General features: G+C 37.5%; 1 protein-coding gene across 1 annotated transcript; it reads right to left on the reverse strand.

The window, feature by feature from the left end:
• Positions 1–1,225: 1,225 nt before the first annotated feature.
• ndel1b (nudE neurodevelopment protein 1-like 1b) lies at positions 1,226–15,202 on the reverse strand. The gene is given in 10 exon segments (XM_051105992.1): positions 1,226–2,550; positions 3,579–3,724; positions 3,884–3,950; positions 3,952–3,976; positions 4,826–4,999; positions 5,399–5,535; positions 5,717–5,865; positions 8,076–8,229; positions 11,316–11,410; positions 15,070–15,202. Coding segments are annotated over 9 exon segments (1,029 nt in total). The 5' UTR covers positions 11,402–11,410; positions 15,070–15,202; the 3' UTR covers positions 1,226–2,459.

Here is a 15,202-nt window from a genome sequence, read left to right on the forward strand (position 1 = left end):
GATTGGCTTCAGTATAAACTGTTTTTAGACTAACAATGAAGTTTTCAGTTCTGAAGCTTACATGTCCAAAAAAAAAAAAAAAAATAAATAAATAAAAAAATAATAATCAAATCAAGGGATTTTTTTATTACTCAGTTTAAGACCCCTTTAAAATCTACAATAATCATCATCTTGTAGTTCTGCATTAGGCGCATGTAAACAACAACAACAACAACAACAACAACAACAAAAACAGTTACCTTTCTGAAGGCATAATTAAACTCTGCTTGATTAAATATAGCATAAGATGGGCAGTGCAGCGTGATTAAAGGAGAAGTCCACTTCCACAACAAACATTTACAAATAATTTAGTCACCTTTTGTCATCCACGATGTTCATGTCTTTCTTTCTTCATAAACTATCCCAGCCGAGGAAGAAGGGTCGGTCTTAATATAGCGAAACGATCGGTTATTTAAATAAAAAAAAAAAATACAATTTAACATTTTATTCTCAAACGCTCCTCTTGCCTTGCTCTCCTTGAACTCTGTGTATTCTGGGTCAAGACAGTTAGGGTATGTCGAAAAACTCCGACTGTATTTTCTCCCTCAACTTCAAAAATCGTTTCAAAATCATCCCACATCACTGCAGAAGTACCGACCCAGTCTTTGAAAAGTGAACATGCAAAAAGGATCAAACACCTTTACAAAAAAAAAAGGTAAAACAGCGATATAGGACGATTTTGAAGTTGAGGTAGAACATGAGATAGGAGTTTTTTTTTCGACATACCCTAACTGTCATGAACAGGAACAAAAACAATCCAGGGAGAGTAAGACAAGACGTTTGGCATTAAAAAGTATATAAATTGTATTATTTTTATTAAAATACCTGATCGTTTAGCTAGATAAGACCCTTCTTTCTCGGCTGCATTTGGGATGGTTTGAAGCCGCATTTAAACTGGATTTTGGAAGTTCAAACTCGGGGCACCATATCAGTCCATTATATGGGGAAAAATGCTGAAATGTTTTCCTTCAAAAACAATTTCTTTACGACTGAAGAAAGAAAGACATGAACATCGTGGATGAAAAGGGGGTGAGTACATTATTTGTAAATTGTTGTTCTGGAAGTGGACTTCTCCTTTAATGAACATTCTACAAATATGTTCTATGAAATCTGAATTTGAAATTATGAATCTTTTATTTCTCAAAATTTTTCATGACCATCATTCAATGAAACCATAACTCCACACTTGTTTTTTCCCTTTATTTATTTGCACATATTAGACAACCAATTTTACATCTTGATATATGATTTTAAACCAATGCACAGTATGTAAAATTCACTCATTGTGTCAAAACATGCCATAAAGATTCTGAAATAAATTAAACAGCACATCAGCCCAATTTTAGTATCTACAGACTGGGCATCGCTGCAATGTTTACAAATCTATATACATGAGATATAACAAAACATCCAACAAAGTGCGTGAAAACTGTGTTCTGAAATCAAAGACTCAAAGGGGGAAATTAACACTAACAAGTGCTCCTATACTTGATGTTGAAGTTTGGCTTAAATGAACTGAACTTCAACACTGTGATAAACAAAAGTTGGCTTCCGTTCCACTTGTTTGTGTGAAATAAATAAACAGTGAATATCAAACTCACCAGCAGATCCAGCAGAGGCACATGGGATAGAAATGAGGTTCATACAACCACTGAGAAGCTCTGTGACGAAGGTCACACTGCATTTGCACAAGTAAAACAGTATTTGTGGTTTGCGTCAATATAGGGTGATGCCATCTCGACCACTGCGGCTTGTGAATCAACACAGTAAATGTTACGTAACTGTGGGATTTTGAAGTGCAGCTTCGGAAACATACACACAAACCTTATGAAGCCCTAAAATAGTGGTTGCATTGTGCAAACTGGTGACCAGTCAGCTGATGTAACTGGGTTAATAATTCATTAGAGCGCTTTTAAAGGTAGGTGATGTTTCCATGCTATTTAACATGTTTTGTTGGCATTCGTTCCAGTAAAAACATCTGCTGACCTCCACATTAAGACCCTTTACTGAACAGTGAACATGTAAATCAAGGCTGAGGGGATCTTCCTTAGATCCCCACACATGCCCCAAAACACACATACAACCCACACACACGCATTTGCATTAAGCATATAGTGACATTCACCTCAAAAGAAAATCCCTTTAACTGTGCGACACACTAAAACACTCTCTCAGAAGCTGTGGCCTGACTCAGACCTTTGTCGTTTTGCTGGCTTTAGGTGAGACCTCGTGAGGTCAACTGAAGCACGCGGTCACAGGAACGGACCCTCACGCCTGACATGTATCTGTCAGACACGCTTGAGGCACGTCATCTCAGTCTCTCTCTCACACACTCACGCACACACTCACACAATCTTTCGAGTGTCCTCTCTGGTTCCACATTGTGTCCGAGCTTGTGTGGAGGTCGCTGGGAAAGTCTCTCACACGCTGAGAGGGAGCATGCCGGGAGGAGACACGGTCCGCGGGGAAGCCATGGCCGTCAGGGCACCGGGATCCAAGCCATTCATATTCCTGTGAAGCAAACAGATGAACAATACATTAATACACTGAATTATGTACCACAAACAATGCATTCAGATAAACTGCTTGGGGGTTGTGAGGGATGTTATTAGAATTTTCAACACTAATTCATTTTAATTAACACAAAACACTAACACTTTCTCTATGATAATTAAAATATTAATTCACTTCCCAAATAAAAACGTCCTGAAAATTTACACACCTCCATGTTATCCAAGACATAAATGTCTTTCTTCAGTCAAAAAAAAAGTTAAGATTTTTGAAATAGATATTCTAGGATTTTTCTCCACAGTGGGCTTCAGTGGGAATCAATGAGTTGAAGGTCCAAACTGCAGTTTCAATGCAGCTCCAAAAGGCTCTACACGATCCCAGCAGAGGAATAAGAGTCATGTCTACCAAAACGATCAGTAATTTTCAAAAAAATAAATGCAAATTAATATACTTTTTAACCACAAATGGTCGTCTTGCACTAGATCTTCGCACACTGTGTAATCACTTTGGAAAAGTCACTCACGGTTAGTTTTTAGTCAGTGTATTTCGGTTTAGAAAGGTAGGGTGAAAATCTCCATCTCATTTTCTCCTCCAACTTCAAAATAATCCGACATCATTGTTTTACCCTTTTTTGTATCACGAGTGCGATTACATAATTCATGAGGCTGAGCCAGAGCAAGACAAGCATTTGTGATTAAAAAGTATAGAAATTATATTTTGCGCTAGATAAGACCCTTATTTCTTCGGCTGGAATCGTGTACAGCCCTTTGAAGCTGCACGGAAACTGCAATTTGGACCTTCGACCCGTTGATCCACTATATGGAGAAAAATCCTGGAATGTTCTCCTCAAAAACGTTCATTTCTTTTCGACTGAAAAAAGAAAAACATCTTGGATGACATAGGGAAGTAAATTATCGGGAAATTTTTATTCTGGAATGGAACTAATCCTTATTTATACATTCCACAAACCTCCACAGAAAGCAGTGCAGTTTTGTGGTCCTGGTGAACATAGAAAACAAAGCACTTACGTCTTGTCAAAATACGTAGTGTGGAGCGAATGAGAGAACTTGGTTGCATTGCTATTAATGAGGTTTCCATTTCCTGTTGCGTAATTTTTCCTTGCCGCCTGGTCCTTGGCAAAGTTTCTACAGGCAGCTAGTTTAGACTCAAGAGCCTGCAAAAAAAAAAAAAAAAAAAGAAAACACAGAGACAATCCATGTTTTTCCATTAATAGGTGCATCTAATTTTAGTTTCAGTTCAAGTGTTTCTTTCCAGGTGTTAAACTGAAACCCATGTAGGGCTAGTTTCACAATGAAAGCATTCAGGAAATTACCCCAACTTTCCGCAGAAGATCACCAACAATGTTAAGGGCTGAGATCCGTGCAGACGGTGTGAGGGGGGGAGCTTCCACAGCCATTGGTCAACGCTGTGGAGAAAAAAAACTGAGGTAAAATAGATGCAACTGCTGGCAGTCAGACTGTTTAGAGTGTGACTGAAAAATATGAGTTTCAATGGCCAGTGCTGTTATGATGATCAAAGAACAAGGTGATCAATATAATAACAATACGTGACCTTAGACCACAAAACCAGTCATAAGGGTCAATTTTTTGAAATTGAGTTTTATACATGATCTGAAAGCTGAATAATTAACTTTCCATTGGATATATGCATTTGTTAGGATAGGACAATATTTGGCCGAGACACAACAATTTGAAAATATGGATTTTGAGGGTGCCAAAAAAAAAAAAAAAAAATCCAAATACTGAGAAAATCGACTTTAAAGCTGTCCAAATTAAGTTCTTAGCAATTCATGTTACTAATCAAATAAAAATTAAGTTTTGATATATTTACGTTTAGGAAATTTACAAAATATTTTCATGGAACATGATGTTTACATAATATCCTAATGATTTTTGGCATTAAAAAAAAATAAATAAATTGATCCATACAATGTATTGGTGGCTATTGCTACAAAAATACCTGTGCTACTTGCTACGACTGGTTTTGTAGTCCAGGGTCACACATATGTATCAGCATTTTATGCATAACACACAATACTCAAAATGTAACAAAACTTAATGATTATTTAATTTGTACTATTTAAATCAAATGTAAAATATCAAAAAAACCCATTTTCATTTTACAATATCCATTTACAAGGCTATAAATAGATTTTTAAACTGACACAAAGGAAATCATCTCTAGTGTAAATTGGCCAAGCAGACAGGGTTATTGATCAATACTAATAATCTCAATGACCAAATACAGCACCAACCTTTAGAAGCAATGAAAGGATGCTCCATGTTCTTCCCTACAGGTGTAGCTGGGAGGGACAGAGAGGCCTGCACTGCTGAGTCCGTCTTATCAATGTCTAGGGTGGGAGAGCTGGGGGCCGACATCCTGGCAACATCTGAAGTCCTCTCTCGTACCGCCAACTCTTGTCTCAAGTCTACAACAACATGCATATTTCGCATTGATAAACCTGCACAAACTTGACAGCATCTCCAGTATGCTTCTTATCACTTGTGATACTTTTTTTTTTTTTTTTTTTTTTTTTTTTTTAGAAAAAGCTTTTACTTGTCTTCAGTGAGATGGCTGTTAACAAGTGACCAAATGGGACTAGATGTTGTTGAGAAATTAGATGTCATCACAAACTCATCTACTCACTAATCCACTTTCACAGCCTTCTTGTGTTTACAATGACTCTTTTGCAAATCTTTCTAACTCAAACTTTCAGCAAAAATGTTTGTTTGTTTTTTTTTAAATAAAGATGGTAGTGACATTGTCAAATTAAAAAACTGAGCTACATTCCTTTAATGGCAGAGCTGCGAAATGAAATGAAGTTTACCTCTAGCTTCATCTTTCAGCCTCTGCACTGAGACCAGCAAAGACTCCTTCTCATCCAGTTCACTCTCCAAGAAGGCGTTCCGTTCTATCGCCTGGTTTAGCCTCTGTTCAAAGTCCTCCAAAGATGTGATGGTGGCCCTGCACAATCCAGGTTGTCATTTTAAACAGGCTGGCCTGTAAATGTATCTTTAGCACCATGCATTTTGGTCTGCATTTGCTAGGCATTGGTAACACGTAAGCTAGTCTCACCAAAAAGTAGTCTAGCAACTGAGAAACTCAAGGCTAAGTTAGTCTAGAATGACAAGATGATCTTGTGTACCTCTTTGCTCTCTCTAGGTCGTCGTTGGCCTGCTCCAGCTCCCTGACATATTTGTGCAGCTGCTCCTTGATGCCGCGCGTTTGGACCAGGTCGTCCTCCAGCATGGAGATCTGCTTATAGCTCTGAGCGTACTGCTGCTCCAGTTTCTCCTGCAGTCAGGGACACAGGGGAGACACAGTCTGAGTCACCATCAGAAACAACCTGAACTTTATGCCAGTGGCGGGTGAAAACGCATGTATTTTTACTAAGGATTCCACACTCCTATTCAGAAAGAACTATTGGTCCTTGTGGGTTCCTGGAGTCAAAACCGTAACAAGACCACATGACCTACTGTATCCAGACATCCCCACTTTATAACTACACAGAGCCCAATCCCATCTAAATAAGAGACGTTCTGGGACAAGCTCAAACCTCTTATTCTCACAGTGGCACAATATAGTGAAAAGTTGTTCACAGTTACTTAAGGTGAAAAAAAACTAACATTTTATTTATTTCTACTTGCATTTTACTTCATTTTTTGTTCAGTTGCCCCTTTAATGAGGACCAGCAAAAGGAGGGGATACCAGTGCGCATGGCAACCCTCCCGACTTTCCCTGTAGGTAACCTACTTTATCCACCTCACTTCTTTTATTCTAAATAAGCGCATTGTTTAGGCCCATGGCAAAATAATGAGCATCCCATATTCTCCAAAACAAACGCAAGGTCAGTGGGTAAAGGCTACTAGTCTTGCTTTCTGAGAATGTGACCATTTAATGATCATGCTTTCTGGAACAGCAACAAGATCAAATTTAATTTGTGTAAGGAGACCTTGCACAAATATAAACAGCATTATAAATCAGAGTCTCTGTGCTGGGTCTACCTAAACCCAAACCATTAAAAAGATATTTCTGTAAGGGTCTTAAAGGAATAACTGTGATATAACTGTGCTTTTTCTGCTGAGCCATTAGCCTTCTATTTTCTTCCTCTTCATCCTGACATCCAATTACAGCATACTTGGGATTAACAGAGACCCTCGACAGCTTTCACACTGGGCAATGCGGCATCACAGAAGAGCACAGCGGCTACACCACTGACCCTTTACAGATAAATCAGCAGATTAAAGGTGTGTGGAGAGACCTCTGCCATTAGGTGCTTTTGTGCCCATAGACGGGCCAAACTGTACACTTCCGCAGCATTTTATTTCCCTGCAGTCCACTTAATACATACTCTTCATGCTCATCAGGGAACTAGTACCTAAAACATGACCTTTGACCCACATGTACCAATAAAGCTGCCACAGGAGATACAATAATATTGTGAAATATTGTAACAATTTGAAATAACTTTTATTTTACCCACGTATATTTTAAAGCGTCATATATTCGTGAGATGTCAAAGCTGAATTTTCAGCAACCATTACTCAAATCTTCAGTGTCACATGATCTTCAGGAATTATTTTAATATGCTGACTTGCTACTAGCTAAGAAACAATATCAATGTTGAAAACAGTAATGCTGCTTACTTCACCCAAAAGTGAAAATTGTCATTACTCCATTACAAACCCGTAAGACCTTCGTTCATCGTCAGAACACAAATTAAGATATTTTTGATAAAATCTGAGAGTTTTCTGACCCTGCACAGACAGCAATGCAACTGACACACTCAAGGCCCAAAAAAGGTAGCAAAGAAAATCGTTGAATTTGTTGAAATTGTTGAATAAAGTTGTTATTATTGTACAACAAGTATTCTTGTAGCTTCATAACATTACAGTTGAACCACTGATGCCATATGGACTATTTTGGCAATGTCCTTATTACTTTTCTGGGCCTTGGATGTGTCAAATATCTATAAATTTGTGTTCTGAAGATAAACGAAGGTCATATAGGTTTGTAACGACACAAGGGTGAGTAATTAATGACAATTTTCATTTTTGGGTGAACTATCCCTTTAATATTTTTGGTGAAAACATCAATACATTTTCTTTAGGATTCTTTGATGGATTAAAAAAAAAAAAGAATTCAAAAGAATTCCATCTATTTAAAATAGAAATCTTTCTTGTGTCTTTTTAATCCTTTAATGCATCCTTGCTAAATAAAAATACTTTGATTTGGTTTTTAAACAGTAGTGTTAATTTGAAACAAAAAAATGATCCCAAACAAACTTTATTTTAGGGAAATTTAAATTTTTTATACTTTTTATAGTGGAATAAAATATGACTTGGACATGTATTGTATTGCTTGAGAGGTATTTTGAGATTCACCCCAATATTATGCTGATTTTCTGATATTCATAGCTTAATTTCCATAAATAGTCTAGGGGGATTGAAGAGAGAGCTTTACTGTTTTTTCAAGAGAGCCAAGAAATTTTGCTCCTGTCTCACCTTGAGTGTGTCAACCTCACTCTTCAGCCTCTGGTTCTCTGACTGCAGGTCTCGGATGCGGTGTTCGGCCTGCCCCAGCTGAGCCTCCAGCTCGGCCTCCAGCTCTCGACTGCCCTCCTGGAACTCTTGCAGCTCCTCCTGAGCATCATGATAACTGCAGATATGCAAACACATCAAAAAAAACACGTCACCAGCCATCTGGAACAGCGGCGGCACATTCATCACATTAACTATGCAATGCAAATTGACACCCAGACTGCAACAAAAGAGCTGACATGCTCCAAGCATTTAGGCCTTGACAGCTGGTGCTATAGCAGATAATGAATTACAGTCACTCAGGGCAGTGGCCTTTCACACTGGAGGTCCTAAGACCAATTTAAAATAAGACACCCTGTTACCTAACCATGTCCAACAATAACACCACAGCAGAATTTAGCACTTCCTGAATATCAAAATGTCTCATAACCAGAAATGGAGTAGTTATGGAAAAATATCAGCCAAATGTTCACTTTGAATCCTTGAAGGTCAGGGGTCAGGGGGGTCACAGGCAGGCCTGAGATGAATAGTGAGGTCTGGCAGGAAATGAGCTCAACAGACTGAATGCACGGTCTTGGCTGTTTTTAGACAGTGTTTCCAAAGCTCTGTTACACAGGACATGTCCCTTTAACCCCGGTCACTTCCCCCAGCCTCATGCTATCATGTGCAGAACCTTAAATCTGTCACCTCGTCCCTCCTTCCCTGAAATACCAGACATGTGCAGGCCTGCCTCCTCAGCACAAAACATTAAAACACTCACTCAACAACAGGAAGCAGCTCAAATGCACATGCACATTTTCAGTCCTTAATGAGATTGGGAGTATCTTATTTAAAAAATAAATTAATACTTTTAATCAGCAAGGATACATTTAATTGTTTAAAAGTGACAGTAAAGACATTTACAGTTGAGATCAAAAGTTCACATACACCTTGCAGCAAAATGTTAATTTTACCAAAAAAAAGAGGGATCATACAAAATGGATATATGTATATATATATATATATATATATTTTATTTTTATTTTTTCTCATACTGATCTAAATAAGATTTGTCATATAAAAGAAGTTTACATACAGTTTACATGAGAGAATAATAGCTGAATTTATAAAAATGCCCTTCAAAAGTTTACATACTCTTAAATCTTAATACTGTGTTGTTACCTGAATAATCCACAGCTTTATGAGTCCCTTGTTTGTCATGAACAGTTAAACTGCCTGCTTTCTTCAGAAAAATCCTTCAGGTCCAACAAATTCTTTGGTTTTTCAGCATTTTTGTGTATTCGAACCCTTTCCAACAATGACAATGATTTTGAGATCCATCTTTTGACACTGAGGACAACTGAGGGACTCATATGCAACTATTACAGAAAGTTCAAATGCTCACTGATGCTCCAGAAGAAAAAAAAACAATGCAAGATGTGTCCATTTTTCTTATTTTGCCTAAATATCTGCCCTTCAGAAGCTACAGAAGATACTTACACATTTCCCAGAAGATAAAATAAGTTATATTTACACTGATCTTCAAATTGAAAAAGTTTTCACCCCCTGGCTCTTAATGCATTGTGCTTCCTTCAGAAGCATCAGTGAGCGCTTGAACCTTCTGTAATAGTTGTGTATTAGTCCCTCAGTCCCCAAACAAAGGACTCATGAACAACTATCACTAAACAAAACAAAACTACACTAAACAAAACAAACAAACAAGAATTAAAGTATTAAAGTACGAATCAAGTGTATGTAAACTTCTGAATGGGGTAATTCTTATAAATTCAACTATTTTCTCTTGTGGACTATATGTAAACATCTTTTATGTAAAATATCTTATTCGGGTCAGTACTAATTAAAAATAACATGCATTTTGCATGATCCCTCTTATTTTGGTAAAATAATTAACATTTTGCAGATTCTGCAAGGTGTATGTAAAACTTTTGACCTCAACTGTATAATGATATAAAGATGTTTTCTTTTTTCTGTTCATCAAAGGAGCCTCTGTTCACCAAATCAGCATGCTAGAATGAAGGATCATGTGACACTGAAGACTGGAGTAATGATGCTGAAAATTCAGCTTTGCATCACAGGAATTAGTTAAAATAGAAAATTTATTAGAACAGAAAACAGTTCTTACAAATAGTAATATTATTTCACACTATTCTTGTTCTTTACTGTATTTTTGATCAAATAAATACAGCCTTAGTGAACGTAAGAGACCTTTCAGAAAATCTTACAGACTCAAATTTTTGAATAGCAAAATATGTATTAACGGTGGTATTACATTTTCTAAAGCATGTCTGAGTGGTTGCTTATGTCTTTAAGCCTTGATGTTCTGTCAAGTGAGTTAAAGGGGCTTTAAAGGGCCAACTCATTTGTGCGACTATTTCCAGGAAAGCATGTTTTGCTCCTTCCTCAGCAGGAAATTCCTGGGATTTGAGATCTTCCTGTGCTCCACCAAAGCTCTGGGGCAGCAAAACCACAGCTCAGGAGGAGCACGTGCACATGCCGAAACTGTGTAGGAGTTCAGAGCGGCGCAGACAGAGACCACCAGCAGACATACGGTCAGCGTTAGTGCCAGCACCAACTGTGAGCTCGGTTTTAGATCAGAGACACTCTCAGACCACTTTGGACAAGTCATAAACAAGGTTTAAGCTGATGAACACAGAAGGTTACGCAGACAATTGAGCCTGAAACTACACAAAATATGGACTTCCTAACAACAACATTGTTCTTGAGAATGAGAAATATCATAACATTTCATTGAATGCAACCAAAAACACAACATATTTTTTCAAGCATAGCTTCTTTCAATAAATGAGACTGTGAGACACCAAACATAACTGTGCATCATGTGCATAATAGAGCATCTTCTCAGGTTAACAGAGAGTCTCTTTTGTCAAGGGCAGTGAAAAGCTTTCAGTGTGTTGTGGCATTTTCTCCAGTTTTCCATGACAAAAAAGTGCTGTGGTCATATTTACAGCCATTCATCACCCGCAGGGCTTGTGACTGCAGGTATGAACACAGAAACAATCACTATTGTCTAAGCTTGCCAAAGATTAACTAAAATACTGTGGCCAAGTTTTTAAAAACCAATCAGCATTGTCTGTATGAACATAAACGGTTGACTCCCCGTGGCTTTCATGTGATTATAAACTGCACAGTGTTGTTAAAAGCTCAGCTGGTTGCTATATTTAGTAGTTAATGACTTCAGCCTACCTCTTTTTGTATTTGAGAGACAAGCACTTCCAGTAATCGATTTCCTCGTCTTTCGAGGAGAATTTCGGCATCATCTCTGTGTCCATGGTGGAGACCTGTGGAAACAGATGGGAATTAGAGCAGTCCTGAGAGAGAGACAGAGCTTGTTCATTTGCACCTCCTACTGCACTTTTGTCCCAGTACAACCCTACAAACAGATCACAGGCTGAGAGCCCATGGTGTGTGTCCTCATCTGACACACGTCCAATTACACTTTTTGTTCACTTGGCCCTCTACCAGGCTCACATGACTTACTTGGCCCTTTAAAAGCTCACAGTTTTACAGGTTGCAGTATGTATGACAATAACAAGTAACACACATGAAGGTATTTTTAACAACACCTGAGAGATTTCTGTCCTTGTACAGAAAGTCCATTCCACTAAAACTTGGACACTTAAAAAATTATGAATATATTGTAAAAGTAAGCCATGTAAATTAGCACTTTAATCCAGCACTTTAGTCTTCAGATAAAACAAAATTACTTTATATGAAGGACAGCTTTTAGTTTAACTTGCATCTCTCCAGAAACCTTGGATTAAACTGCTGGACTGATGTGGATTACATCTGTTTTTGTTGGTGGGACAGAAATATCTCAGGTTGCATTAATAATGTCTTGTATGTTTATGACTGGAAATGACATGAGCAAGGGTGAGTAAAATAATAATTATAATTTCAGGGCAAACTGTCCCTTCAAGAACACAACTGTCTGATTTCACTTGATTTCTCAGTTGATAATGTTAAAGAAACAGCAGGTAAAAATAAAAAAAAATGAAGATTTTGCTCATTTCCTCACCCTCACATGAGTTATTTTATGGTTAAATCATGGATATCCAGTGTCCTTTTGTGTTCCATGGAAGAACGAACATATTTGGAATAACACTGAAGTAAGTACAGCACAGCATTTTCAGTTCATAAACATTATAAGCCTTTTAGAGATCAAATGTGATGCCATTTATCACAAAAGGACAACAGAGTAGTCCTTCCACACATAAAAGCTTGCTCAGAATAAAGTGAATGGCCACAGATATTGTCCTTTTAAAAACATTACGTGCACTTGGACATTTGTGCCTCTGTAACTCACATGTGACTGAATGACCTCTCATTAACATTCTTCATCCTTGCCTTGTTTTGGGACACCATTTGTTTGACCAGCAGCACAGAGACCCAGTGTTTTTCTGAAACTTTCAATTAATTCCTATCATAGGTCTTCCTGTATGCAATCACTCATTAGATCTGACATGATGAAGAACTCCAAGCAGAAACCATCAGTTTCATTCAGCACAATGAATCTATCAGCAACCCAACCTGTTCGGCTTCTAAAAACAGTCAGAAATATTCCAGACATCTCCGCAATTTCCCCAGAGTCTTTTTCAGATTCTCAGGAGTGTCACATGTTGCACCCAGCGCTTCTAGATTCCCGCTCTAAATGACTACAAGGGATTTCCAAAGCAAATGACTCATTTCAATAGAAAAAAAACTAAAACACCTATCACACACCCCTCATTATTGTTTATTTGGAATAGTGTATCCATAATTACCTCAGGTCTGAAACTTCTGGATTAAGATTTACGTGATCATACTTACTAATGTACAAAATAATTTTGGACTTGAATGTCACAATATATAACTTTCTTTGTATTAGGTTAAGTCTGTACGTTCAAAATGCCATTTAATTAAGAATAAGTGTAATACATACAGTTGCAGTCAAAAGTTTACATACACCTTCCAGAATTATTTTACCAAAATAAGATGGATCATACAAAATGCATGTTATTTCTTATTTAGTGCTGGCATGAATAAGATATTTTGCATAAAAGATTATAACATATAATCCACAAGAGAAAATAATAGTTGAATTTATAAAAAGAAAACGACGCATTAAGAGCCAGGGGTGTAAACTTTTGAACAGAATGAAGATGTGTACATTTTTCTTATTTTGCCTAAATGTCATTATTTTATTTAGTAATGCCTTTCAGAAGCTACAGAAGATACTTATATGTTTCCCAGAAGACAAAATAAGTTACATTTACCCTGATCTTCAAACTCAAAAAGTTCTCTTGTGGACTATATGTAAATATATTTTATGTGAAATCTCTCACTCAGGTCAGTAGTAAATTAAAAAATAACATGCATTTTGTATGATCCCTCTTATTTTGGTAAAATAATTAACATTTTGCAGATTCTGCAAGGTGTATGTAAACTTTTGAATTCAACCGTAAGTACAAAGTCAAGTATTTAAAAAGGTAAATCACATATGTATTAAGATGTGAACTAAAGACCCAACAAACTGTGCTTAAAAATTAACTTAAAATTAATTAAAACAAAACACAAAAATGAATATAGATTGGTCTCTTAATTAAAGGAACAACATATGCTTAAAATCACACACAAAAATCACAGGTGTACATAATAATAAAGCCATCAACACACAAAAGCAGCAGTGATTTTCTACTCTGGAGCAGAATGGGGCTCCAGTGGGATTTGCTCTCCTGAGGGCCGTCAAAACGGATGTCATTTCAATTGTGGTCATTTATAATGTCTTAAGCCACCATGCAGAGTTCTTCACCCCTCCCAAACCGACTCCTGACAGTGAGGCCATCTGTCCGGCCACAGAGCGCCTGTCCCGCACCACAGGACAGTGGGATGGTTCCTGTCTAACGCAATGCTTTCCGCAACCTACACTCTTTGCCAGTGACTACACACAGTCAGGGGTTCAGAGGAAAGGCCAGATTTTTTGTTTCCAAGGATGACATTATTTCCAAAAATCACAATCCAGCACACACCTTCCTGCTGAGTAATACACTATAAACATGTGACATGCCCTCAAAGATCATAGGATGAGCCAACTGAGTTATCTGACCCGTCTATATGTAACTTTATAGTGTCTATTTATAGTGTATATTGGTATGATGACATAAGATGACAAACTAATGTCACAAAATGTAAACAGCACACAAACACAACTACTGTCGTGCATTAAAAGCACACTTTTACTTTGGATAGACGTACAATGTATAACAACTTCGGTATTATCGTTAATATTTCAGCGCAGATAAGATAAGAACCTGATTACATAATGTAAACATGAAATAAATCAAAAGCAACGTTCATGTAACTAATTATAAATATCTATGTAAAGACGTACATGACTTAGGAAACAAATGCTAAATTTGTTTGCTAAAGCTAAGACGTAAGACCGATGACGTCAGATGAGCAAATCAGAAGACGACTAACTGTTAGCGGTCATCATTTGATTCAAACCAATTAAGAGACTGAAATTTAATACTTAACATTAGCACAGTTTAATGAAGGCGAGGCCGAAACGGGATAATTTTGATTCGGTGAGAATCGAATAAAACCGTAACGTTACGTGAATCTTTCAGGTTGACGTTTCTCCCGGCAGGCCAGCGGATGTGACCAGCATTTACAAATTAAAGTCAATATCGAGTGTGTATCATTTAAATAATTGCCATATGAACCCAAACACCGACGGTTTGAATCCCAGCGATATGAATCAATCGATCAAGGCGTTTTGGCTGTACGCCACAACAAACCGGCACATGAAAAATCAGGTTTCGGCAACTGTTGGTCTTCACTGGCCAGAAAATGACAGCTTAACACAACAGTCTATTTAAATTATAAATCCTCGCATTTCATTACTGTGCCACCGAACGCGGTGTGTATAATTCTAACTGATTACATCATAAATATCTACCTTATCATGTCCTATTCCTGAAGTCGGCGAACAGGCTCGGTGTGTCCCCTGCGCTCGAGCGTCGGCTGATAGAAATGCCAACGCGACTCCACTGATTTCCCTCTTCAGCTTCCGGTAAGATGACGACACCGCG

The sequence above is a fragment of the Labeo rohita genome, chromosome 3 (genome assembly GCF_022985175.1).
Source record: "Labeo rohita strain BAU-BD-2019 chromosome 3, IGBB_LRoh.1.0, whole genome shotgun sequence".
NCBI classification, from domain to species: domain Eukaryota; kingdom Metazoa; phylum Chordata; class Actinopteri; order Cypriniformes; family Cyprinidae; genus Labeo; species Labeo rohita.